The sequence below is a fragment of the Conger conger genome, chromosome 1 (assembly GCF_963514075.1).
Source record: "Conger conger chromosome 1, fConCon1.1, whole genome shotgun sequence".
Lineage (NCBI taxonomy): Eukaryota > Metazoa > Chordata > Actinopteri > Anguilliformes > Congridae > Conger > Conger conger.
Window position 1 is genome coordinate 28,755,450 of NC_083760.1, and position 24,449 is coordinate 28,779,898.

Below are 24,449 nucleotides of genomic sequence, written 5' to 3' on the forward strand. Positions count from 1 at the left end.
ATCTGACACAACAGTCTGCTTCTCCCAGCTCAACTAGCCACAGGGGAAATCCAATGTGGAAAAACTGGGATTTCACACCTTATGCATGGAACACATTTGCCATAACTCACCTTCGCTGTGTTTCATTTTATTTGACGCTGAGCTGCTGGAGAGCTTTCTGCACCTACGAATCGCAGTTGGGACTCTCATCTATCATCTTCATTTGTCATCATATTCCACTGTTGCTCATCAGGTTCCTATAAATGGATGTTTTTTTCATATCAGCTCTAAGCATGTGCAATGAAAGGTTTCACAAAAGTTAATCTCAGCTGTCTCAGCATACAAATGCCCACTCATGCACATGTAGATTCAAGTTTCCACATTCTACCCTACCTGCACGTGCGCTTACACACGAGCATGCAGAAACACGCACACACACAGAAAGTCAGAGCTCCAGCCCCACAAAGCCAAAAATGCCCCACCTTAATGAAGGCAGTTTAGGACACATCTTACCCCTCCTCCGGTGTCTTCTACTGTGGGTTAAAGACAAGCAGGCTACACCCAATTCTGATATTTTTGTCCTGAGCGTATTTTAAATTCTATAGAATAGAAAAGACGAGTATAAAGCTGGCCGACATTTTGTTTCATGCACTTTATCACTAGCACTCACATACAGAACCTTTACTAGGGAACAGCAAATCAAGACTTAACCCCCAAAAGACAAGATAGCTGTTCCATGAACGGTGTGTTTGCCCTTCTGGGGTTACCTTTAGAACAGGTGCGTGCCTGCCTTTTCCTCATCTGATGGCTCATCAACAGTCAGACCAGACATATCCACCCAGATTAATGTTCAGGTGTGCAAACAGGCCCACCTACAGCAGAATATCACCTGTCTATCAAACAGAAGTTTAGAACAAGGCTTCTACCTCGGTTTCCAGATTCCATTTTGTGATGATAAACTATATGCTATGAACTAAAAAACAGTATACCTCTATCCCAACCACTGCACACATTCGATTTAACATACCAAACAACACGTCAAATACTTAATCAGGAAAGTGCTGAATATTTATTTTCCCTAGAGGGGATATTTGATAATAGCACACCTGTATTCGGCGTCCATGCAAGTTAACGCACGGATAGCTTCTGTTTTTGAAAAAGCACAAAGAGAAATGCAGAGCTAATTTTAGCCGTGATCTTTGTAAGGTTTTATAACCTTCGATAATCTGATGTGTGCTGAGGTAAAATTGATGCAAACAAGGTGCAGCTTGCAATTTGCTTTTGTGTAAAGTAGGAAGGGACTCCCCCTTGGCTGATTGCCAATAGAGAGGAGATATTATTTCTCCTGGTAACCAACCGTTTCTTTGACCTTAAGGAAACCACCGGATGAATACAGTACAGTACATTCCCCGTAGTGTTTGCAGAGCTACCTGCCAGACCAGGGTCAAGTACAGTACATTTTGCAATTGTTTTAGATTCAAATAATTTTATACACTTTACTGAGCTTGTCTGGTGTATTGGAACCTAGTTAATACTCTCAAAAACTGCAAACCTGGTCCTCTTGGTTGGCTCAATTGCACCAGGCAAGATCAATCGAGCACAGAAAAGCATTTCAATCCAAAACAATTACGTACCCAGGGCTGCTACCTGCTACCTACCAGAACAAAAAGGCACAAGCAAATGTGCCAGTGTTTCAATCTGCATCAAGCTGTAAATAGAATCATGGACACAGAAACCGTGTGGAGCTCCACATCACAAGCGCTCACAACATCCGTAGGACTGGCCCTGAGGTTTAACTATCCTTTCCTCTCACACGAGGGTGTGGTGGGCAAGGCCAGAACAAACGCATTGTTTTTTGTCCTCCTCCATCTTCCCATGAGAAAATGTATAAACTTCTGACTGAGGGAAAAAGGGAGCCAACACCCAAAAGAAAGCAAAATGGGTCCTCAGAGATGTGCTTCTCAGCTTGAGGTTTGCGAACCTACATGGTTTGCATGAACAGTCAAATAAAAGTTTGTATTTTTAATGTCAAGTGTTTGATATCATGAATACAGATGTATTGCAATACTAATCTACTGTATGTGCCGCTCATACCATACTTAAAAAGATAAATTTTTATATGTTGAAAAGGTACTGGAATGTGTAACTTTTTAACATACAGTATTCTCTCCAAATTCAATATTGTGTATATGACTCAAATGGAGGTTTTGAAGTATGATAGGGTATTCCAAAATTGGTTCAAATTGTGGCAAAATATTTATTTGAAAATTGACAAAAGTAAGAAATAAATACATCACTGTATTCATTTATACAGATATAAAGCAATTTAGGTGAAATTGTCTTCTCAAGAATATAACAATAGTGTTATATCTGAATCACCCCTGTAACCTTTAGATTATAACCCCAGTTCCTTATGCATTATACTGCACTTCCAGCTAAACAAAAGGTTAAAAAAGGCTAATAAAACCTCCTTTGTTTAGCTTTATGTTGGTCCCTTGACATTTCATTCCTTGTCCAGAATTAGCTTGATTGGCTCCTTGCCATACAAGTGAAAATGTGCAGTGACACAACTTACATGTACTGTCTAAGGATCCATACCCAAGTTTTAGTCAAAGGGTTTTTACATAATCGGGGTCACATCTAATCACCTCCACACATTAATTGGGTTCAGCTGTCAAGCCCAGGTTATGCCATAAATCACGACAAAGCACAAACACAACCATGCGGTTTACAGGCTTTCACCTGTAATCCTATTGCCTTCCAGTGTCATCAGCCCAAAAGTACTCAAGGTCAAGGGCTATGGGCTTTCAGCAGGGGAAGGTGATCAGGTGACAAGTGCTTTTGCACCTTAAGGGTGCAGTACTACTGCCTCCTACAGATGGAGCCATTTTGCCAGAATTTTAACGCTTTAGAACACAAAGCCCTGGGTGCCTTAATATCCACTAATGTGATGCTAGCACGTTGTTTGAAACTTCTGTATCTGAAACCTGATATTATTATTATTATTATTATTATTATTATTATTATTATTATTATTATTATTAAAAATGGGGAAATCCATACCAGACCATGGTATACAATAGCCTGGGGGAAAGAACCATGAACCATAGACTGGAGTAGCCTATGGAACGACATACCAGTTTGGTGAAAAAGTGTGGGTAAAGAACTATACGCCACAGATGAGATAAACAACCATGTACCACAGATTGGTGTAAGAGTTCCACACAATAGGCTTAGAAGTTCCTAATAAAGTGCTCGGTGAGTGTATGTGCTGTATGTGTAGATCTTCAGTCAACTACTTTTAAGCCTCGTACCTTCACCTACAGATAGCCCAACCTAGAGCATAGGTACAAAGCCATACACTTGGGAACAGTAATGCTCCCGGGGTGAAAAAACCTAGCCAAGACTTCACTTTGAGCTTCGTTTCAAACAAAAGCGGTGGGCTCGGCATAGGCAAGTGTCTCATGCAACCTGTACAATCTGTAAAAACAAAAAACAAACACTAGCTGCGGAAAACGTCAAGTGAACGTAATTATAGTTTTTAAATCGGTACAATCTGTAGCATTGAAGGAAATTACATCCCATAATTGCCCGCTTTAAAAGGAAAAGTATATTGGTTCTTCGTTGATATTCTAGTGAGAGGAACGCGTTGGTTAAGTTCGCTCCTCCCCTTGTGGTTGAGGGAAAGAGAGGGCAACCTGAGAAATTCCCTCCGAGTCCTGCCGCTTCGTTGATCACAGCCAATCAGCCATGCGCGTTGTCATTCGTTTACTCTACGTCGAGGAGGGAGCATGGAGTAACTTGTTTGTCTTTGAGAGGACTTTCCAGTTTGTTGTGGCAATGGGAATATTTTTAACAATTGGACAGTGACAGTCTTGTAACTGAGTGCGGCTAAAGCTGAGTGAGGGATTTTCTCAGCATTGTGATATAAAGTGTATGAACTGTATCTGAAGACAACATGGACCCGATAACTAAGTGGTCGCCAAAACAAGTTGTTGATTGGATGAAAGGTATGTTTTTTACGCACGTTTTGAACGATATATTGTTACTGTTTTTAAAACCATGAGTTGCAAATCGTTAGCGAAACTGTATGCAAAAACCGCACCATTCCCTTCGCATGATGCCTTTGTTTACTTTTTAAGAGTTTCGTTGAAACCGGTGTAGGCTGTGTCAATAACCGGCGCAACATACGATATATTATGGTTTAGGTTAGTTGTTCCAAACAAGTTCTTGTCGTTATTGTATTTGATCTCTGTAAAAGTGACAGTGTTTATTCCGGTGTGTAAGTGTTGATCTCTTGGGTAGCCTTGCGCCTGTCTAACTTTGAATTGATATATAAACCTCTGATGCACATGTCTAGACAAATAAAAAATAACCATAAACGTGTGAGCCCATAGTTTTGTCTATTTAAGAAATTATGCATATCTGTGGCAGACAGTGGTAAGGAAAAACAACTTTAAATATTTCAGTTTTGTGCGCCTGTTTACTTTATATACAAGTGCGCTCAAGTTGAGTTATGGGCTGTGTTTGTGCTACTGATCAATGATCAAAACGATGATTGTATGAGTCTAATATGTTAATGTTACCTTTGATGTGTGACAAAATTCACAAGTAATGACAAAATAAACTCACTTGGTAATTGGGGGTAATGTGTCCTTTCAGCAGCTGGATTGAGAGCGATTTGGTTGACTGAAATGCTTGTTTTTGTGTAAAGAAATCCACACTCTTCACTGCCAAATCCCATCAATGTCAATCAAAGCTTTCTTAATATAGCATGACAGCTTTTACCATAAATTGCCAGAGAACATAATGGAATACCATTGCCAGCTTTTTTTATCCAAAGCTTGACGGGGGGCTAATGGAAGGATCCAATGGAAAGACTATAAAAACGGAATAAAGTTCCCAAAGTGGCAGTATACTGGATATATGCCTGCAGAGGATAAAGGTTTAAGTATACAAACAACATCACCGGCAACTTGACGTTGCTCTAAACTTATGGAAAGACATGGGTTGGGAATGTTCAAAGTGGTAAGGTGCACATGCACTTGGGCTCCCCATTCTGGCTTGCGTGTCTGTGTGTGTGTGTGTGTGTGTGTGTGTGTGTGGAGGGGAGGTGGCAAGCAACAGAGCCCACTAAGCATGTGTAAGAAACTAATACTATGTTCAGCTTGAAGTGAAAGGTCTTGCTCGGATTCCTCCCGGAATGTTCCGGGGAAGCAAGGCCGCTACGCGGCTCTCGGGTTTCACCCCCCAGAGAGGGTCCTCTCGTGGTGTATCACTAGCGGCGTGCTATCTCCCACCCCCTTGTCTTTAAAGCTCAGAAAAAAATCTCATGCTCATCACTTATTTAGCTCTGAGGTGGTTTTGGCAAGTGGAGTGGCTGTTTTAACTTCATGGATTCCAGTGGCCTTGTGGTACTCCACCCCTCCGCTTCCTGGCAAACGGCTGGAAACGGAAAACGGTGCAGGGCCTGCGGATGCAGCATGCAGGGGGCATATTTTTCCTCTTTGGGAGAAGGGTTCCGTCTTTGGAGCAGTTGAGAAATGTTACATCGGCTTTATTTTGAACTTTGTCTTCAGTTATAGCTGCAGCTCTAGAAACCTGATTTAGCCTATGGTGTAGGATGAATCTGAAAATATATCCGGTGTTATAGTGCTGGATGAAAGCAATGCTCTGTTCATGAACTGCTGTTGAGCGCTGTCTCATTTTGGATCAGTGTGAAGTTTTTACCTCATAAGTGCTTGGGGACAGGAGTGGGGGAATCTGTTCCAAGTTCAGCAGTTGGAGCAGTATTTTAACAGCAGTGCTGATGTAACTGATCAGTTGTAGGTCAGTCTGTTGCCAAAACATTTGGTGTGTGTGCTGTCTGTCACTAACTGGGCACTTCCCGGTTTTTGTTTTTCGGCACTTTGCTTGACAATTACTGGAAAAATGATTATATTGTATATGTTTATTAGATAAAAGATAGGTAAGTAAAGCAGCAGTCATTTTTTCAGAAAACAATCTTTGAGATTTTTTTTGCACTTATGCACTCTGTATACTCTCAGGGAGCACTTTATTAGGTATTTATTAGACTTATTTGGATTCTGCTACTGTAGTCTATCCACTTAGTGGTGTGACAGGTTGTGTGTTCAGAGATTCTCTTTTCAAAGAAACTCTAAACTGTTCTGCATGAAAATCCCAGGAGTTTCTGAGATCTATCTGAGCAGTATCTGAGATGCTCAAACCACCCTGTCTGGTACCAACAATCATTCCACTGTCAAAGTCACTTAGATTATATTTCTTCCTCATTCTGACATTTGGTCTGAACAACAGCTGAACCTCTTGACCAGGTCTGTATGCTTTTATGCATTTAGTTACTGCCACATGATTGACTGATTAAATATTTGCATCAAGAAGCTGATTCACAGGTCTACCTAATAAATTGCTCACTGAGTGTATTTAACTCATTATCATAAAGTTGGTAATCCATGGGAGGTGTGCAACCACTTTGCTTTGTATCCTGATAAGAATGTAAGGTTAGAAACAGTTTTGGCAGCAGACCATTTGATGTTTGGCCTGATCTACAAAGACTACACATGGAGTTGTATAACAGCATGAGAGATTCCAGGCTTTCATTTGGCGCTTATTAAATTGTGCCGACAACTAAAGAATGTTGTTTCCGTTCGCCTTTTGGTAATTGTGTCGTGCACTTCGTCAATCCTCGGTTTTGCAGCGCAGACTCCAGCTGCGAAAACCTGGTCACCTCTCAACTTCGTTGAAAGAGAGGGAGACACGGTGAACACCTGGCACACTAAACGGTCCACTGACGATATACAAAACAAACAGTTTCATCACAAGCCACTTTCTGTGTGGACTTATGATGATTTACAGCCTTTCTTGATACTGCTGCGATAGGCAGCAAAGGGGAACTTGCTCTCCGGCTTTATGCTTTGTGTTGTGGAAGTCACCTGGGTGACAGGGATAAAAGTTCCACCTGATCTATCGATATCATTGATGTATTCCCCACACAGAAAAGTGGCACCTCGTGAATATTTTAGGATCGCTATTTTTCATGAATAATTTTGAATGGTATCGATTGCTGCGTCTAAACTAAGGCGTTGTGGGAAATGCTCTGGTGTCCTTCGCCACGCTCATTGCCGTCTTCCAAATAAAAGATTGTTCGTCGGTGTGTCCTCTTTCCACCCTGCTCTCTTTCCTGATCTTCCCGGCTCTCTGGGATTAAAGGGCCGAGGGGGGTGGCTCCCTTTTATTTTAATGCAGCGGAGAGCTCAGGTAATCTTCCCGGTTGTGCCCAGGGTGATTTTTTGGAGACGCCGCAGTCAGCGGGAGCGTGGACGTGAGTCGCGTTTGTTTGCTTGCGAGAGGAGTCCTGGCCTGAGCAACCCGGAACGCAGGTGGCCGGGCAGACATCACAGGTGTGCCACCTCCCCCACCCTCTGTTCGGTGACGGTTGGTGTCGCCTCACGCCCGTCACGCTACTGCTCACAAACGACACGCCACCGGGAGTGAGTCAGAGCCTCGAAGAAGCCCTCGAGTGTCGTCTTCGTCAGTGTTTTTCACACACGATTTCTGTGGGAGGGATAATTTAAAAAAAAAACAGGGCGAGCAAGTATTCTTTGTTTTATTTCTTTTCATTGCTCTTTGTCATGTGAGATTTGAGCAAACCTACATTAAAAGCAAACATTTATTTTGTACTCACTGCGTTACAGTTGTACTGTAGATGCATCACAAGCAAGGAGGTGCTTTGAAGTTTCAGTGCAGATATATAGTGCAGATATAAGTTTCTGTACAGCACATTTAGATTCTTATTTGATATTCATTCGCTGACTAACTTCATGTTTCCATTCCTATTTTGTGGGTGAATTACAAAATTGTTGCCCTTTCTTTTTGTTGGAGGGGAGTCCATTGAACACCTCTTGGTCTCGTTCAGTGTGGGAAAGAAACTGAGTATAAATCTGTCACTGCGGGGCTTGCTTGCTGTGACATTCCCCTCCCCGCCCTGGGCCCCCCTCAATCAGACGTGCTTCCATGGCGACGTGGGGAATGCTGCGTTTTTACCCTACGCCCGTCCGCCTGAAAGCCCCAGTCTTAGTGGCGGTGGCGGCCATTGTGATTGCTCAGGTCTGGGACAAAAGAGGGAAGAGTTACTGTTAATGCTGGATTTAGCAGGAAAAATACACAGCGGGGTGTGTATCTTTCGGGTCTCTGTGGTAGCAGGACAGCAGACACAGGGGGAAGATGTTTGGGCCTTTGGAAGGGGGATGCTGGAGGTGTTAATTGCTTGGTTTCAATGAGGAGATCTTTATTCTTTAATGGTCTTGTCAGAATTTATTATTAGGCACATTTTATGTCCGTGTGTAAGCTAAATGTGTATTGTGAGGACGTTGGTCTCCTACTTGGTCTTCTTGGTCTGAAGGGGGTGAGGCAGCGGTGAACTCTTCTTTGATTCCATCTCAGGGATCTTTGCCATATCCACTTTATTCAGCAGGGTTCACTCATTATAACGCTGACTTCCAAATGGATGAATTTGATCAAAGTTTTGCAGGCGTATTGGTGCTTGGTTCCAACACTCCTCACAATGTCAAACAGTGCTCTGGGATTTTTTGCCCACTACTTATTTCCCACAGATTCCTTTCCATCAGCTGACACCCCTGCATGGTAGGACATTATTGGCTGTAACTTTGTGCAGGGAGGGAGCTTTTCAGTTGCTGGCATTGTCCCCGACTCATCGTGTGCCAAAGGCTTCTTTGGTTTATCAGGCACCCGCATTCTGCCTTTATGTTTAAAGTGGTCCTCCACAGAAGCACTGACTACAGTACACTACAAAGAGTAGAGAAGCAGTTACTGGCTGAATGTAGTTTCACAGAGAATGTTGCTGTAATGAGCTGAGCCTATGAAAATTATTTGTCATTCCTAATAGAAATCAGGGCTGAAATTGGTTGATAAAATTAAAGGAGACTTTACAGTTCATCTTGGTGCCTCTCTCCTGACCAGTAGTTGACCCAAGAGTGTGTGTTTGGACTGACGTGTCTAATGCATTGCCTGCCTCGGGTGGCAGACATGTTGACATGCTGGTCAGGGCTAGGCGTCGCATCCGTTTTTCTGGCCGTCTGCCAAAACACAGCTTGGTTGGAACATGCTTTAACCCTCAGGTTCCCTCAAAACAAATTATTTTTTGTTAAAGTTCCAATTCAGCTGTGTCAGTCGCCCTCTTCTGAGTCACCATACCAGATACAGAAGATGTCCCAGCACCCCCCCACCCTCCCAACCACTACTCAACCGCCACAGACTGCCTGTCTGCAGGCTTAAGTTACAGTTCCAGTAACTCTCACACAACTTTGTTTGGTAAGTGGGGAGCACAACCACTGTATCATACAAGATTAGGGAAGGGGAAAAGGCCAAGGTTGGAACTGTAGACAGGGGTGTAGAGACATGTCTCCAAGAGCCACTTTGACTGGATTGAATGGCTTTGGGAGGACTGCTTCTCACTGGGTGTTCTGACTGTGTTGTCTAAACAGCAGAACCACAACAGTTATTGTGCATGGAAAGGGACTCCATTTTGGAGGATCATAGCCAGTGGTGGAAACACAGTTTTGCGGAGCAAGAATTGTGCACAACTGAATTGTTCGATCTTTGGTCGTGTTCACACATGGTTTTCTTCAAGGGGAGCGTTAGTCGTTCTCTTGCCTTGGAATTCTGGGACATGTGTGAACAGCAACCTGCCATTCCCTTCCTGGGAGGAAAATGTAGCTGCAGTGGTATTGTTTTGCACATATTCTTTCTACTGCAGAGAGGAGTAAAAACTTTATTAGTGAACAGTTCCTTCCTTCCAAGACCTTATGGAACCTAAAATCACTTCTCTTGGTGGGTGTGGGTCATAAATGTGATTTGTTTTGGTTACGTAAGGGAGATTTTCACACAATGTGATATCTTGTTGATTCATATGCTGTGAGGTCATGCATTTCAGAGATTCTGGACTTTTTTTATTAAGTAAGCGAGTGTTGTTTAAGAATTCTGGAACTTCTACAATACAATTCTTGGTACAATGGGCCATCCCTCCAGTTCTTACAGGTTGGCAGTTATGGAGGCCACACAGGGATACTGCCTCACCACTGTGGTACAAGCCCATTCCGTCTTGCCATTCCTGAGGTGGTAGGGGTCAGATGGCTGGAGCTCCCACTGGGAAGGTTGTGGGGGTCCTGAGGGAGATCACTGTCCCCTTTCCACACACCAGCATGTAGCCAAACCATGAGAAGATCAGCTTCTCTTGCATTACTCCATTCTTCATGCCTCCACGCTGGCAACGGCCGTGGCCTGCATTATGTTTTCGGGTTTTCTTTCCGTCCGTTGTCAGTCTGTCCGTCCGTCCCATTCTTGTGAATGCGATATCTCAGGAACGCCTGGAGGAAATTTCTTCAAATTTGGCACAAACGTCCACTTGGTCTTATGGATGAACTGATTAGAATTTGGTCAAAGGTAAAAGATCAAGGTCCCTGTGACCTCAAAAATAGTTTTTGGCTATATCAAGAATGAATCTACAAATTATGACAAAATTTCACACAGGATAAAATAAAATTTTATATCCAAAATGTCAAAGGTCAACTTCGCTGTGACATCATCTTATCAAAACTTTGTTTTGCTTACCACTGTAGCTGAGAAAACAATCTTGGGTTATTTTGTTTTTTGATTGGTGATGTAATCCTTAGTTGATATTTAAATATAACTAAATATTCAGGTTGTAATGAGAGAATTTTTTACATTATAGGTAACACCAATGGCAAATAAACGGCACATTAATTCTTTCATGAAATGTATAAAAATACATTAAGCTCTACTTGTTGTGGATTCATCAAGTTTAGAAGTTAGTTATTGCTGGACAGACAGGGATATAAGCTGCAACTTCACTGGTTGGCAGAGACATGGAACAGCGAGGCGGTTATTTTGCTCTAGTTTCTGAAATGATTCTGGAAATGACAGATCATCAAGTGAGGAAATTTAGACTACATACTGACTGACTGATTAGTAGCCTAATCAAGTCTGTAAATGTAAAATGTAATGTAATGTCTTGAAGTACTTTTGTTAATACATAAACTATGAACCTCAAGAAAACTGTTTTGTGGGACTTGCCAAGCACATCTTTTCTGTAGACGTTTTCCGAGCTTCTATTGCATATTATTTTGTTTTCAATATATTATTCCTGCTCTTCTATTGCCACACTCAATGAAAAAAGTTCCCAGACTCACACTATGACACTGGTTGTCAGCAGGGTTTAAAAATAAAAATCTCCCCTCCTTCCTCCTCGCACATCTCCATTATTCGCAATGCTCTGTTGTTCTCGTACCCCCATGCACTTCTCCGACAGGAATCTGCCGTTTTGCTTCCGTAAGGATGTAAGGCAGGAAATGGTGGGATTTCTTAAGGGCTTTTGCAGGGGGAAAGAGGTGTGCTCAACAGCGCCAGAAATCTGAATGCTTTGGCCAGGAGACATCCCAAGCCTCCAGAATGTTTGGGGTTAGGATCCTGACAGATGAGCCACCCAGCAGTCCCATTGGACCCCATATCATAAAAATCAATGGCCTGGACGTAACGTGTTGAACTGAAACTTTACTCCTGGAGACCATGCATTCTTAACCGTCTCTGATGTGAAACATTGATGGAGAGAGAACACAGGAAATTACATTGTGGTCTCTCGTTTCTTGCATGTGCAGGCCATATGCAGACATCATGTTTTATGAGGTGTATAAGGAAAGATGGAAAAATATTACATTTTTTGTTGTTTCCTGTTGCTATTCTTGAAATGCCTCCTTTTTTATCTTTCTACCTATTGAAATCTACCCATATGCTTATTTACTTGTAAATCAATTGTCTTTGCGTGTCAGCATTCACACACCAGTAAATTTACTGGTCAAAAATGGTGGAAACTATGAAAGCGCCATGCATTGAACGTTTGTGCTGATATGCTGATATGCTTATGGCAGTCCTTTGAAGAAGCCATGGACTGAAGTTGACTTATGATTGGCTTGAGTTTAAGTTCATGTTTTAGCTAAGTGCTGATTTCCGGTATGGCTGTAAAATGCCTCCTAGGCAATTGGGAGAACTGCTTTCTTGAATAATGCTATGGCTATGTCATTCCAATCATGGTTGTAGTGAGTCCATTGAGACAGCAGATACAGTAGACAATAAGAACAGTTTTTTTTTTTTTTTACTGCTCTGGCAGCTGTGTGCAACTTTGAAATGGAGTCGCCCACTCAAGGCTCGCCCGAGACACAACACAAAATGAATTTGGATATCAATCAACCACCCTTTCACCCTTTCACTTTGTACAAACAAACAGTCAACGCAAATACATCATAATTGACATTTCAAAGAGGGTATACAAAAATAACAGAATTCTGTCCCAGGCGGACTGCATGGCCGACATAGACCCAAGGGTGAATTCCAGACTCCTGTTGAGTGAGGAGAGGCAGGTCAGTTTTAGGCTGTGCTTGTAATCCTTTGAAGATGGGATATGAGAAATAGTTTTGGTGGCAAAGGTTAAAAAGCATCTAAAAGTGAAATGCTTTGCATTATCTCTTGGCCGGAGCTTGCGCAGTACGTATTGGGTTATGAATAACCAGGCTTCAAAGGAAACATGTGGCAGGAGAGAGCGGCTGACACCCTGCATTCTGAAGCATGATCCGGCTCTGTCCTTTTCACTGTGGTAGGCATTCCCACAGCAAAAACACCCGGATCACTCTGTGGGAGATGCACGCTTAGCACAGTATGTTGTTCTCGACAGAAAATAAATAAATGACCGTTTTCGTTCACTTTGTTTATGGAATTCCGTTACAAAAGCAGGGCCCCGGCCTAACCCCTGCGCTCTGTTTGCTTTGGGTCGGATTCGGGTCCTCTTCAGTGTCGTACCCGCGCTTTAATAAAGCTTTGAAGTGAATTCCATCTTTGCTGCTCAGGGACAGTGTGAATGAAGACAAGGTTGGGAATTCTAGCAGTATCAGAGTCATTTTGATAGAACATCCGGCATATTGCTTAGATTGCTTGGTGGAAAGCATAATTATTTCTTGAGAGTTTTTGGTAGCCATTCTAAAATGCAGTTCACTCTTCCAGAGCAGCTGTTTAACAACTTGTTTTCTATTAAAATGGAACCTCAAAAAATTGATAGTTTTTATATTCATGGAACTGTTTGAATATATACAGGTCTTTTTGGTAAAGGTTTGTTATCGTTGCCTGCCCTGGCTGGCATATTGCACACTTTGCTCTTATTTATAGTAAATAAGAGCACCGTACACCATCATGAACTTCCAGGGACCTTCAGTCACCAACTTATTAACTAAATCACATATTCACTCATTCGATGAGTCAGTATTCACTGACAACATTTCCCCAGAGGCTGCTGGGTGGGCAGAAAATTACTGCAAAGTATTTGCACCTGTTGAACAGTACCTATTCATTTCATGCTTGAGACCCCCTCCGTTTCAGATAAGAGATAAGAGATAGGACAGGTAAAAAACATATCATGTAGTTTTGCTCTAATCATCACTTTTATAGGGCATGGTAGTTAGCATAACGTGTTAACACAGGTGAAAACAGGGCTTACATTTTTTATTTTTTTAATCCCGAAAACAAATTGCCCTCAGCACACAGCAGGTTCTGTGCATGACTGTACATTGTCTTGGGATTATTTTCTGATTTGTGTTTTTGAAAACACTTGACGGGAACAGGATTTCCAACTCCTCTGAGACCTTCCAGAACCTGTTCTGTCCCCTCACGGTGAAAAAAGTAGGGTTAGTACTGGCACATGCAACAGGCACCATTAAGCGTGTAATCGTGAAATTTATGTTTATTCAAAACGTCTCGCTGTTAAACATGAATGGGAATTTGCTCGATAGCAAACATATTTCAAACTGTATTACAGCTGTCAGCATGCATTTGGAAAGGCAATGGGATTTTCTTGTTGAAAGAGCCTCTTTGTCTGACATTTTTCTCTCTCTCGCTCTTTCTCTGTCTCACCCTACAGGCCTGGACGACAGCCTGCAGCAGTACGTGCAGAACATTGAGCGAGAGAAGATCGATGGGGAACAGCTGCTGAAGATCTCGCACCAGGACCTGGAGGAGCTGGGCGTGGTCAAAATCGGACACCAAGAGCTGGTGCTGGAAGCAGTCGACCTGCTGTGTGCTCTGGTCAGTGGTGCCAGCTCTCTCGCTCCCTTAGTCTCGGAGCGAGACTTTGGTTTCTCGTCTGTTTCTCAGAGGTTTCTCTCAGGATGTGTGCTTGCCCCTGTGTGCTGCTCCTTTGAGCAATTTAAATTGTATTTAACAATATCTATTTATAAAGCTGGATACATGCTGACACACATTTAAGAAATTCAGGTCAAGCACCTTGTTCAAGGGTTTACCCCGCCTATTTAACCTGCCACCATTGAATGTCAAGATTAATTCCCCAGAGGCGTGCTAAGGAGTTAGCTGAGTCCTGACACTGTGTATAGTTGCCAGGGGGTTGCTTGTCGAACCGTATAGATGAAAAGGATTGGATGCCTCAGGTGCTTTGAGCCTGGGCTGAGTTTTTCGAGGGCTGGCTTATTCCCAGCATCAATTTGGCATTCAAATGGTGACACGGTGCCTGAAAAAAGCCACCGCAATGGAAGACAGGTGTGAGCACGATCTTGCGCCGACCTGCTTTTCATCCAACATCTTGGCAGCCATTTTCACCAGCTGCGTAGCTTTTAAAACCCCTCAGGCTCTAGAGGTAGTACTGAATGCTGACTGGCTCCTTTCATTCATCTGACCAGACACCAACCAATCATAATTCTTGGAAAGATAATTTCCCTGTTTTCTCTTTTATGTTCTAGCCCAAGCTGTCTCCAGTGCTTATCTAGTATTCCTTAGTGAGATCTATTTGTAATTGTAACTTTGTACGTTGTACCCCGCAAATGCATGTGTGCTGTGAGTATGTGGGAATTTGCAGTGTATGTTGTATGTTTTCTTGTGGGGAAAAATAATTTTATTATGAAACAGGTGGCTGAAAGACCCGTACTGGACCCAACCATGCTAACGCTAGCAAGCTATGTCTCCCTCAAGGCCAGGAAGTGAGCTTCCTAAACTGACCCCTTGGTCTGAACTTAACCGATTTCTTCATCCTTAAGCTGGTGCTGTGTGTTAGTATGTTACAGACCTGACTGACTGAATGTGAGGAATGTACACAGCAGGGATAAGAGAGGAGATTACCATTCCTTCTCTGAGGACTGACACAGTCTGTACATCACCTACAGCACCATACCTTGTTAATCCCACCCCCTGCTGCCTCTCCCTTTGCTTTACCACACTGGGAAACCCCTTGAAGTGCTGATAGCTGACCTGGCTGCCCCTGCTGTCCATTTCACTTACAGTCGAGAGAATTTAAGGGGCCAAACATCTCATTTGAACCCGGAATGCAGAAGGAAGCCTCGAAGGCACCGGGGGGGTAGTAGTTCTCACACTGTGGTTGGGGATTTAATTTGGCATCTGGTAGCGCTTTTGTTTTACGGTTTCCTGCATCGTAAAAAGCACAGAATTTCCGACTGAATCTCTGAGCCTTCAAACACGAGTGACACGTACACAGCCTTGGTTGTGTGTCACTTTTCTGTTCTTTTTTTTTAAGAGATTCAAGTTTTGATTCGCAGGTGGCATTTTACTTTTGTGGCCGAACACATATGGATTAACTTTTATGTTCAAGAACATGCTTAAACACGCCGGCAGTTAAATATTCCATCTTAATTATTCTATCGGAAGTCACCGGATAATTAATGGAGATAAATATTTGCATTAATGAGTACAGTAGGGATAGTTGTGGTTGTGAGAAACTTATTTTTTTGTTTGATTTCTAAGACAGTTAACTGAGCATGGTGGATTATATGGGAACCATTTTAGCTACATGGAGTGGTGACAGTACATTTGGTAGCAGTGCAATTTTTTGGAAAGGGTCTGCAAGAACCTGAAAAGTTAAATCAAAGCCGAATAAGTATCTAAATGTAGGAACTCTAGTTGCTCCCCCATCTCGTTAACTGGACACTTGAACATGGCCTTTACCCCAAATTCTGGCTCAGTCAGACTTTCCATCCTCCAACTAAACAGTGCCAGTTTGTCACCCCTGGAATTGATATTGGCTGCCGTGATGTGACCACAAATGGCCATTGTGAGGGTTTTTCAGGTGAAGCTCAACCTGTGTCAGCTTTTCTACCTGGTATAGCAGGGAATATTGCTCAGTTTTGAGTCCCAGTAAACTGTTGGTCCAGTAGAACTTATCCACACACACCTTATCCGGTTACAGGGGAATCAGCTGTTGACAAAGTTGGAAGCACAGATAGTGTTTCCAATTTTTCAAGTGGTTGGCAGTGCTCTGGACACCCTCTGACTCTGTTTTGGACAAGGCTGTAGGGCTCAGCCTTGACTGCTGTCCAGGTCGTTGGACAGAGCTATGACTGAAGGCATTTGGCCAAAGATGGATTTGTTTATTGTAAACCATATCAACCTGATTTTAATAGTTCCAGCTGTCTTTGTTCGGAAAATGGAGAGAAGATGCTCCTTTGAGCATGGCTGACAAATTTCAGTGCTTCTCCGATCGAAGACGTGAAAATGGTGACGCACAAAAAGCATGGGAGTTCAAGTATGTGTGCAGGGTAGCTGTGTTTTGTGCTGAATTAAGTGTGTTGAATAAAGCATTTGGTATTAATCAAAGAGCAAATGAGGGCTGGCCTCTAGCACGAATGGCAGATTTGACCGAAGCTCGATCAAGCCCTTTGTCAAATAGAGAAGCTCCCCATACCGTATCAAATGCCACGCACATCAAAGCACTTTAACAGGAAGAAGCAAGGGCTTCGCCAAGTTTCATCATCTCGTAATGGCCCTTTGTAAATAAGCCCAGATTTCTGGTCCAGCTCATACTTGTGCTTTCGAAGGGAAGGTTTTGTTTTTACCCCTCCCTACAAGAGAGAATTGTTATCTTTAACAGTCTCCTACCGGTAACAGAGAGCTCTTATTTGGGGGTTTTAAGCCCTGGAGTTGCATAAGTCATCAGAGGAGGACTGTCGTGACACGGAATGCGGGGGTCCAGGCGGTCACCATCACAGTTCGGTGACTGGGAGGAATGCAGAGGCCAGTCACGCCAGTGTAAATGTCAACCTCTTTCTTGTTAATTGTGAGGGCGGTTGTTAATGAGGAGAGGGGGCTCGCGGAGCGCTGAGAGGAAGCGGGGAGCTTTGTTTTGATTCATTTGTGTGAGAAAGGGAACGCACGGCAGACCGGCCCACACGTATGATGTAATTCTGGGGGCTTCAATATCTCCTTTCCTCTCGAGGACTCGAACGCGGACAATTTCCAGATTGAAGCTGCATTCTGGGAGGGTGGGAGGTAAAACAGGAGAAATAAATTCAGAGTTTGCTACTCCATGTTTTTTGGTGCGTGCTGTTGTCCATGTTGATAGCCTCCTGGTTGTGCAGACAGCATGACGGCCCGCAGTTCTGCATAGTCAGCGAACATCAGGGCATGTGTTTTAGCTTACATCGCGCGTCAAGAAGGTATGTTTTTTATTTTAACGGATTGGGCTTTACGCTGTGTGTGCGCTTGTTCATGCCACGGTTATTTAAGCCACATGCATCACGTGCGCAAGTCCGCAAGCCTGCAGTGTGACCACACTTCAAGGCTGGGAGGCTGGGCATTTTCTTCTGAGAGCTACAAAGCTTTGATTTACATGTGCTGGCTTTCTCCCATCGCGAGAGATGGATCTGCCCTGTGTGTTTTCATGGCCAGAGCAGATTCTCATCGGGTAACGATCGATGCAAGCCGCTCTCCAAAACCGGTGATGGCTTGCGCAGAGTCCGGAACGCTCTGTAACCCAACACCCCCCGTGGCTTTCCTTACAGCGGCCCACTCTAAAGGAAAGGAACTTCTTTTGTCTGGGAAACGTGATGGAATACACATTAAACCTGCGCTGGCCAAAAATTCAGCGTGGGGAGGAAAGAGGCTGTCCATTTCCCCACCCGAAAGGCAGGAAATGGACAGCCCTCCCCCTACCTTGATGCTGTCTGTTCTAGCCCCATGGTGGTGGAAAGTCCTTCCTGTGGAGGTCAGAACAGCCTTTGACCACCTTCAAGAGCAGACTTCAGGCTGCACCTTTCCCCTCCCTACCTCCCTGTAATTTCCAGTCTAGCCATGTATGCTGCTATGATTGCACTTGCATATAATTCTATTATAATATTCTTAATGTTCTAGTCGCCAAAACTGTGGTATTGTTACTTGGTAAGTTTATCTGAGTATTCTACAAGGGTACAATCTATGTGGTCACTTCTAGCACTTGGAACCATACGTCCCTCTAGGGGTTTCAGCACACTTGTCCCTGGTTATGATTTGCACTTTATTGTATGTCGCTCAGGATAGGAGCGTCTGCCAAATGACTAATGTAATGTAATGTAATGATGCTGGCCTCCTCAGCTGATGGACAGGACGTGGACCTGCCTCCCCCCACCTCCCACTTGTTGGAGCAAGGGATTTGGAATCCCGCTACAGTTTTTCACGGCTCTTTCAGGCAAAGCCCTTTACAGCTGTCCCTGCCACTTCCTCGAGGCTGTTTCAGGTGATGATTTCCCAGCTGTGTGGTGGAGGCCCTCAACGCAGCACAAAGCAGCACTTTGCCCCCGAACTCCCCTCTCCCCTTCACGCCCAGAACTCCCCTCTCCCCTTCACGGCTAAACACATATCCAGAGAACTGTCCCCTTATTAGGCTATTTTCTTTGATAAATTACTGTCAGGTAAAATGAACCTTTTTCGTTATCTTTGTTGTTATTGTACTTTAATTAGCGGGGTACCTTATACAGATCAGTGGTAACGTTAATTTACTTGTGCTTCCTAGTGCTATTGCGTTTGGTAGTCACTGGACTGCAACCTATAGTGGGTGACGGATGAGGCAGGTAAGGGGCAGTTTGTGGCCTCTTGGTTAAGGTTGGGACCTGGACCTGGAAGGTTGGTGGTTCCCATTGTAACCACAATAAGATCAGTCCAGCTGTTGGGCCCTTGAGCAAGGCCCTTAACCTCCTCCTTGGGGGATTGGCCCCTGCTTAGTCTAATCAACTCTAAAGTCCCTTTGGGTAAAAGCATCAGCTAAATAACTGTAATGAGTCATCCTACTGAAACTCATCAGGTAGCTTTTCGGACTGAACACCCGACCGACAATCATCTGGCACGACTGTGACCCGACCTTGTGGGAAACTCAGCTGCTATCTCTCAAGGCACAGTGAAAGCACGTGGTGCTGGTACAGTCACGGTTGGCCGGGCTCGTCTTGTCGTTGGCTCTTTCTCTCCTGCCGTTGGCGGCGTTTTTAACACCTGGTAACGAGCTGGGGCTCGAGCACGGGCCACATCTGCGTCTCCGCCGGCGTCTGCTCGCACGCGATTGGCCCGTTAACGGCGGAGCGGAGAGGAATGCTTGATCTTTATCAGCTCCTTATGCCTGGCGGTGTGAAGCCGTTTCGTGTACGTCTATCAAAGAAGTATTGAACTGCTTTAAGTATTTGCCCTCAGTCTGAAACTCTCCATTTCTGCTGTCTGTCAAAGATTGACTGGGACTAGGCTTGCCCCGTCCACCTTGTTCAACAACACAAAATGGTTGTTGAACAAATTTAAAGAAATTTAAATTGAGGAGTCGTATGGATATCCATATTCCTCGTCTTCAAATTCCAACACCGTTAAGCTCAGTAAGCGTTGTAGCATTTCATGAATTGATCTGTCTTTTTCTGAATGGGTGGCATAGTGTCTTTCATTTTAAAGCAGCTGATTGGTCTGGGTCACAGGACAAGCTGATTTCCATATTCCTGACATCAAACAAACCTGAAAATCAACACAGCGCAAACGGGCAGCTTTCTGTAGCGAGAGCTATTTAAACGTGCTCGTTTGGATTTTTCCTGTAAAGAGCAAAGGTGTAATGTGAACTTTGGGGATGGGGAGTTTGGTTGCGGGTTCCTAGCCGGTTCCCTGAATAGATTGGGACTATGTGCACTTGTTTGGCGTGCTTGGCGTGCCGTGGGGCACAGGCAGGCTGGCATGGGCACAGCGCTCCTCAGACAAGATTTGCCAGAGCAGGAGGAGTTGCCAGCTCTCTTCCCTCCTCCCAAACCTAAGCTCAGCCGCAGGTTGGAACAAATCCGTTCTTTCCATCGAGTCGGATCCAACGTCGGTTGCCAAGATAAATGTGTAAATTTAGCGTACCAGTTACCTTTAATGAAACCCAGTCCCCCTCAGAAACCAGTTAGTTGGGAGAGGTGCTGGTGGGCAAGGGTGGGCGAACATGATTAGTTCAGGTCTATCTAGCTAGTAGCGAGATTGAGACCTAATGTTTTTCTCAAGATATGGTCCCGATCTGAAAAGAACAATTGGGAGCCAATCAAATAATGTACACCCGCCTTGACACAAGTGGATGATGATGATGTTTACATTTTTTTGGGACCTGGTGGCACCATGCTCTACAGCCCTGGGCCACCAGGGCTAAGGAGCATTTAGGTCAAGCAGGTTCCTCTTGGTCAGCTCTATATTATTTCCTCTAAACAATATGATGGGTAACCAGTTTTCATCAGTGAGATGGCTCTCGTTGAGTCAGGATAAGCTATGTCATCATATGTGGACCATCAGATTACAATAGTTACTGACTTGTGGGTCTACGCATTGGGGGAGTACAGATTCTCCTAGCAGTGCTCCTAGCATGTGTTTCGATAGCACAGCAGTGACTCAAGGGGTACTTGCTTATTAATATTTTCAGTTCATATTACATTGCCATAATATTTGTTTAACTCATTTAATCTGGTTGTGTTTAAGCTGATAGCTGATACTGATATTTTTCAGCTCATATTGCAGTCATTCATGGTCATATTCCAGTCACATTTCTGCATACATTTTGTCTATTTTTAAGCTCGTAAAGAAGGCATATACTGTGAGTTCCTACTGCAGTCACATTTAAGAGCTAACATTGTCACTCTGTTGCTCCCCCTCTCAGAACTACGGGCTCGAGACGAACACCCTCAGGTCCCTGGTGACGCAGATGCGGGCCGCCGCCAAAGGCCTGCAGGCGTACACCCTGGACCGCCGGAAGAGCCCCTCGTACGACGGCACCACCTCGCGAAAGCCCCCCAACCACTTCCTCACCTCTGTGGTAGGGCTCATCGGGACTGCGAAGAACCTACTGGCCTGGCTAGACAGGTATGATGTCATGAGCCGTGTTCTTTTTGCTGGAGCTTTACTGTATGTAAGGGGGCAGAGACAAGTAGGCCTCTCGCTGCGTTTTGGGGTTGAGTACTCATCATTTTCTGGTTATTTCCTTTTTCCTCAGCCTCATAATGGCTTCATTGACTTTCATTGGCACAACTCTGGTCCTCATGTTTACAAATGCATTAACAGACCTCAAAAGCCTAGATTAAGTGATTCACTGAAAGGTTTCTTATACCTGCAGGAAGCGATTGAATACACCCGACTAATCTGAAACAGCTGAGAAGCCAATTGTCCAATTACATTTGGTACACTGAAATGAAGGGACTTTGTGTAAAAAGGGATGTAATTCCTACATGTATCACCCAATATGGATGAGAGTAGCTGTGAATTAAAGGTGACATTTTACTTGAGATATTAACATGGGTAAACTATCAATAATAAATTAATAAAACAACTATTGCGCATCTTGGATGTTGTGCTTATCATTAGTTGCTGTACTAAACCCATAGTTTGTCCCAACAACAGACTCCACCCCAGAGTAGTTACTAAATATTTATTCTGTGCTCATTGCATTATAGCACATTCATTTAGCAGAAGCTCTTTTCCAGGCGAAATTGAGAAAATATGTAAGCACATTCAAATAGACCAATAACAGCAACAGTAACTACAGAAAAGGATCATTCAATTTATTTGACTCGATAACAGGAAATGCTAGAATCAATTATTCTGTTGGCATTGTCTGCTGTTCCAGTGAGCCAGTTCAACTAACCTGACAACATGTTGAGTTTTAACTGAAGTGCTGTGATTGTTCTAGAAAAGAGCGTAAGGGTTGAGGAAACCTATATGTAGTTTGAGGGGGAGGATGGCCAGTGTCTCTGGAATTCTTAGGTTAACTGGTTTAAAAAAAAAACAGTGTAGTGTTATTTTAAGCAGACTGAACACAGTATCTGATGATAGACTAATGCACATTTTTGATCAACTCTGAGGTAAGATAGTGAAAATTTAACCGTCCACAGGATTGGTTTCTTTTGGGGTTCTTATGGCAATGTTGTTATTTCACAAAGTAATGGTTTTGTGATTTGCCCTTTTGGGTTTGTTTTTGTTTGTTTTTTGGGGGGCGGTTTCCTTAAGCCATTTTTTCAATGACTGGTTTATTTTCTGGATCATTCCTTGGTTTATTATTCAACACTGTTTGTCTTTTTTTTTTTTAAATGAATTGATGACATCTGACATGCAGTTTGTCACAGATTAAGTGTAGGCACGAATACAAAGTCAACTTGAGGTAAAGCGTAGGCGGATTGTGTAACTTTTGTATACACTATGGAGCTTGAAGTACATCTAGTTCGAATTCAGTGAATGGAAAACATTGTCTCATACAGCGCTTTATATTCAGATATTCAGACAGATTTATTATGACATAGCAATCATTCTTGCACGGTGTGCCTGTCTGCATGTCGTCCTGTGTGCGTGCTTGTGTGTTCACGTGGATTTTACTGTCAGCATGCTGTGAAGCGTCATGATATCGCAGACCTACTGGGGGCAGTATTTCAGTTGGACATGAAAGGTTTGGGGCCTTAAATCAAGGAAAGGCAGACAAAGTCAGATCTTGCGTAGCCCCAAAACCTAACCCTCCGTCTGTAGCCTGGCCTTGTGTCTGGTGTCTGCAGCAGTTATGCTCCTAGTCAGATGGGGCTCTGCTCCCTTCTTCAACTACTTTAGTGAAGATTCTGGGCCATTTTATTGTACTAAATTGTGTCTCTCTCTAAATTCTATCTGTCTATCTGTCTATCTATCTGTCCGTCTATGTATTTATCTATCTGTCTAATGTTGTTTGATTGTTCTTGATCATTCACTCTCTCAAGTCGTCACTTGTTCACTCTCACTTACTTCCTCTTTTGCTGCAGGACCCCCCTGACCGGGATTAGTGACTTCACCACCACCAAGAACAAAATCATTCAGCTGTGCCTGGAACTCACCACCACGGTCCAGCAGGTCAGCATGCTCCTCTCCCCTGATTATACACACCCCCAGCATCCCACAATGCATTGTGGGGGATTTTGCTTCTCTGAGCAGACTTACCCAACACTCACAAACTTCATATTTAACAATGGAAAGGTGGGGGAGGTGGGGGAGTTCCTTAAAATAATTTTCAAAACGCTTTGTAGCTTGCCTTTCCCGTTTCCCTCTTCCCGAGTTGGTTAATGAGAAGGGCCCCCCCTGCACACACACCCTCCGGTTCTCAGAGTTTACAGTTTCCAAACAACCTCTGGCCCTTGTTCGGAAAGGCTCCTGCGGCATTCCTCCGCGGCTTTATTCTGGCAATGTGTTTCCAGTTTTGCCCCTCTGGGACCCTCCTAATCCAGGACTCGACAACGTGATATGTGCTTCCTGTCAGCGGTAATCCAGGGCAAGAGGAGGTTATCCTCTTTTACCTAAACGTACTGACATTTTACCCCCCTCTTGTCCTCCGCTGCCTGTTTAAAAAGCCGTCCGCCTGCAGTTTGACAATGCGTGCTGGATTACAACTGGAGGCCTAACTCAACGCGGTTGCCCTGCTGCTTTTCACAGCTTGCACTGGGTTTTTCATTATAATCATGGTAATTTCAGCGTTCATTGAAAGAAAGAAAAAACCTCAATCTGACATCTTGGACACCAGATACTTGTAGTAGGATTTGTTTTATGATATCCCATGGGATCGTTCTCAGTCAATGACTGTCATAGAGACTCCTTGAAGGCAAACGCATATGTTAAAGTTCTTTGCAGGTATGGCTATTTGGCTCGTTGATTGAAGACATTTCAGCACGGCTATGATTTATCGCCTGGGGTTTTAACCTGGGCCGGCGTGGAGGTCAGCTGCTGATGTTTGCAGATTGATTCACGGCAGCTTGACCTATTGACTGTCTGCCAGATCCACTGGGTACACTTAGCCTCCAGACGGTGGCTCCATCTCCGGACCACGCCGGGTCCCCATTCGGCCTGCATGATGTATCAAATCACATTTTCTTTTTAATGTAATAAAAATCATTGAATATACAGTGGGCTCCAGAATTATTGGCACCCTTAATAAAAATAGGAAAAAGAACAGGCTGCATATAATAAACATGGATAATAATCTATATTTCATGCTCAAACACACAGGAAAACTGTCTACTTTTATTTTAGTACTTTTACTTTCAGTGTTTTTTATTTACTGATCTAATTTGTCTGAAAACCAATGGTGCCAAAATTATTGGCACCCCAAA

At 43.7% G+C, this 24,449-nt stretch overlaps 1 protein-coding gene across 1 annotated transcript in view; it reads left to right on the forward strand.

The window, feature by feature from the left end:
* The first annotated feature begins 3,672 nt into the window (after positions 1 to 3,672).
* The window catches only part of LOC133123262 (connector enhancer of kinase suppressor of ras 3-like), a 57,298-nt gene continuing 36,521 nt past the window's right edge, over positions 3,673 to 24,449 (forward strand). Inside the window, exons 1-4 of the mRNA XM_061233604.1 lie at positions 3,673 to 3,989; positions 13,997 to 14,160; positions 20,996 to 21,198; positions 23,112 to 23,199. Of these exons, the coding sequence (XP_061089588.1) occupies positions 3,938 to 3,989; positions 13,997 to 14,160; positions 20,996 to 21,198; positions 23,112 to 23,199 (507 nt within the window). The 5' untranslated portion in view covers positions 3,673 to 3,937. The remainder of the gene's footprint in view (positions 3,990 to 13,996; positions 14,161 to 20,995; positions 21,199 to 23,111; positions 23,200 to 24,449) is intronic.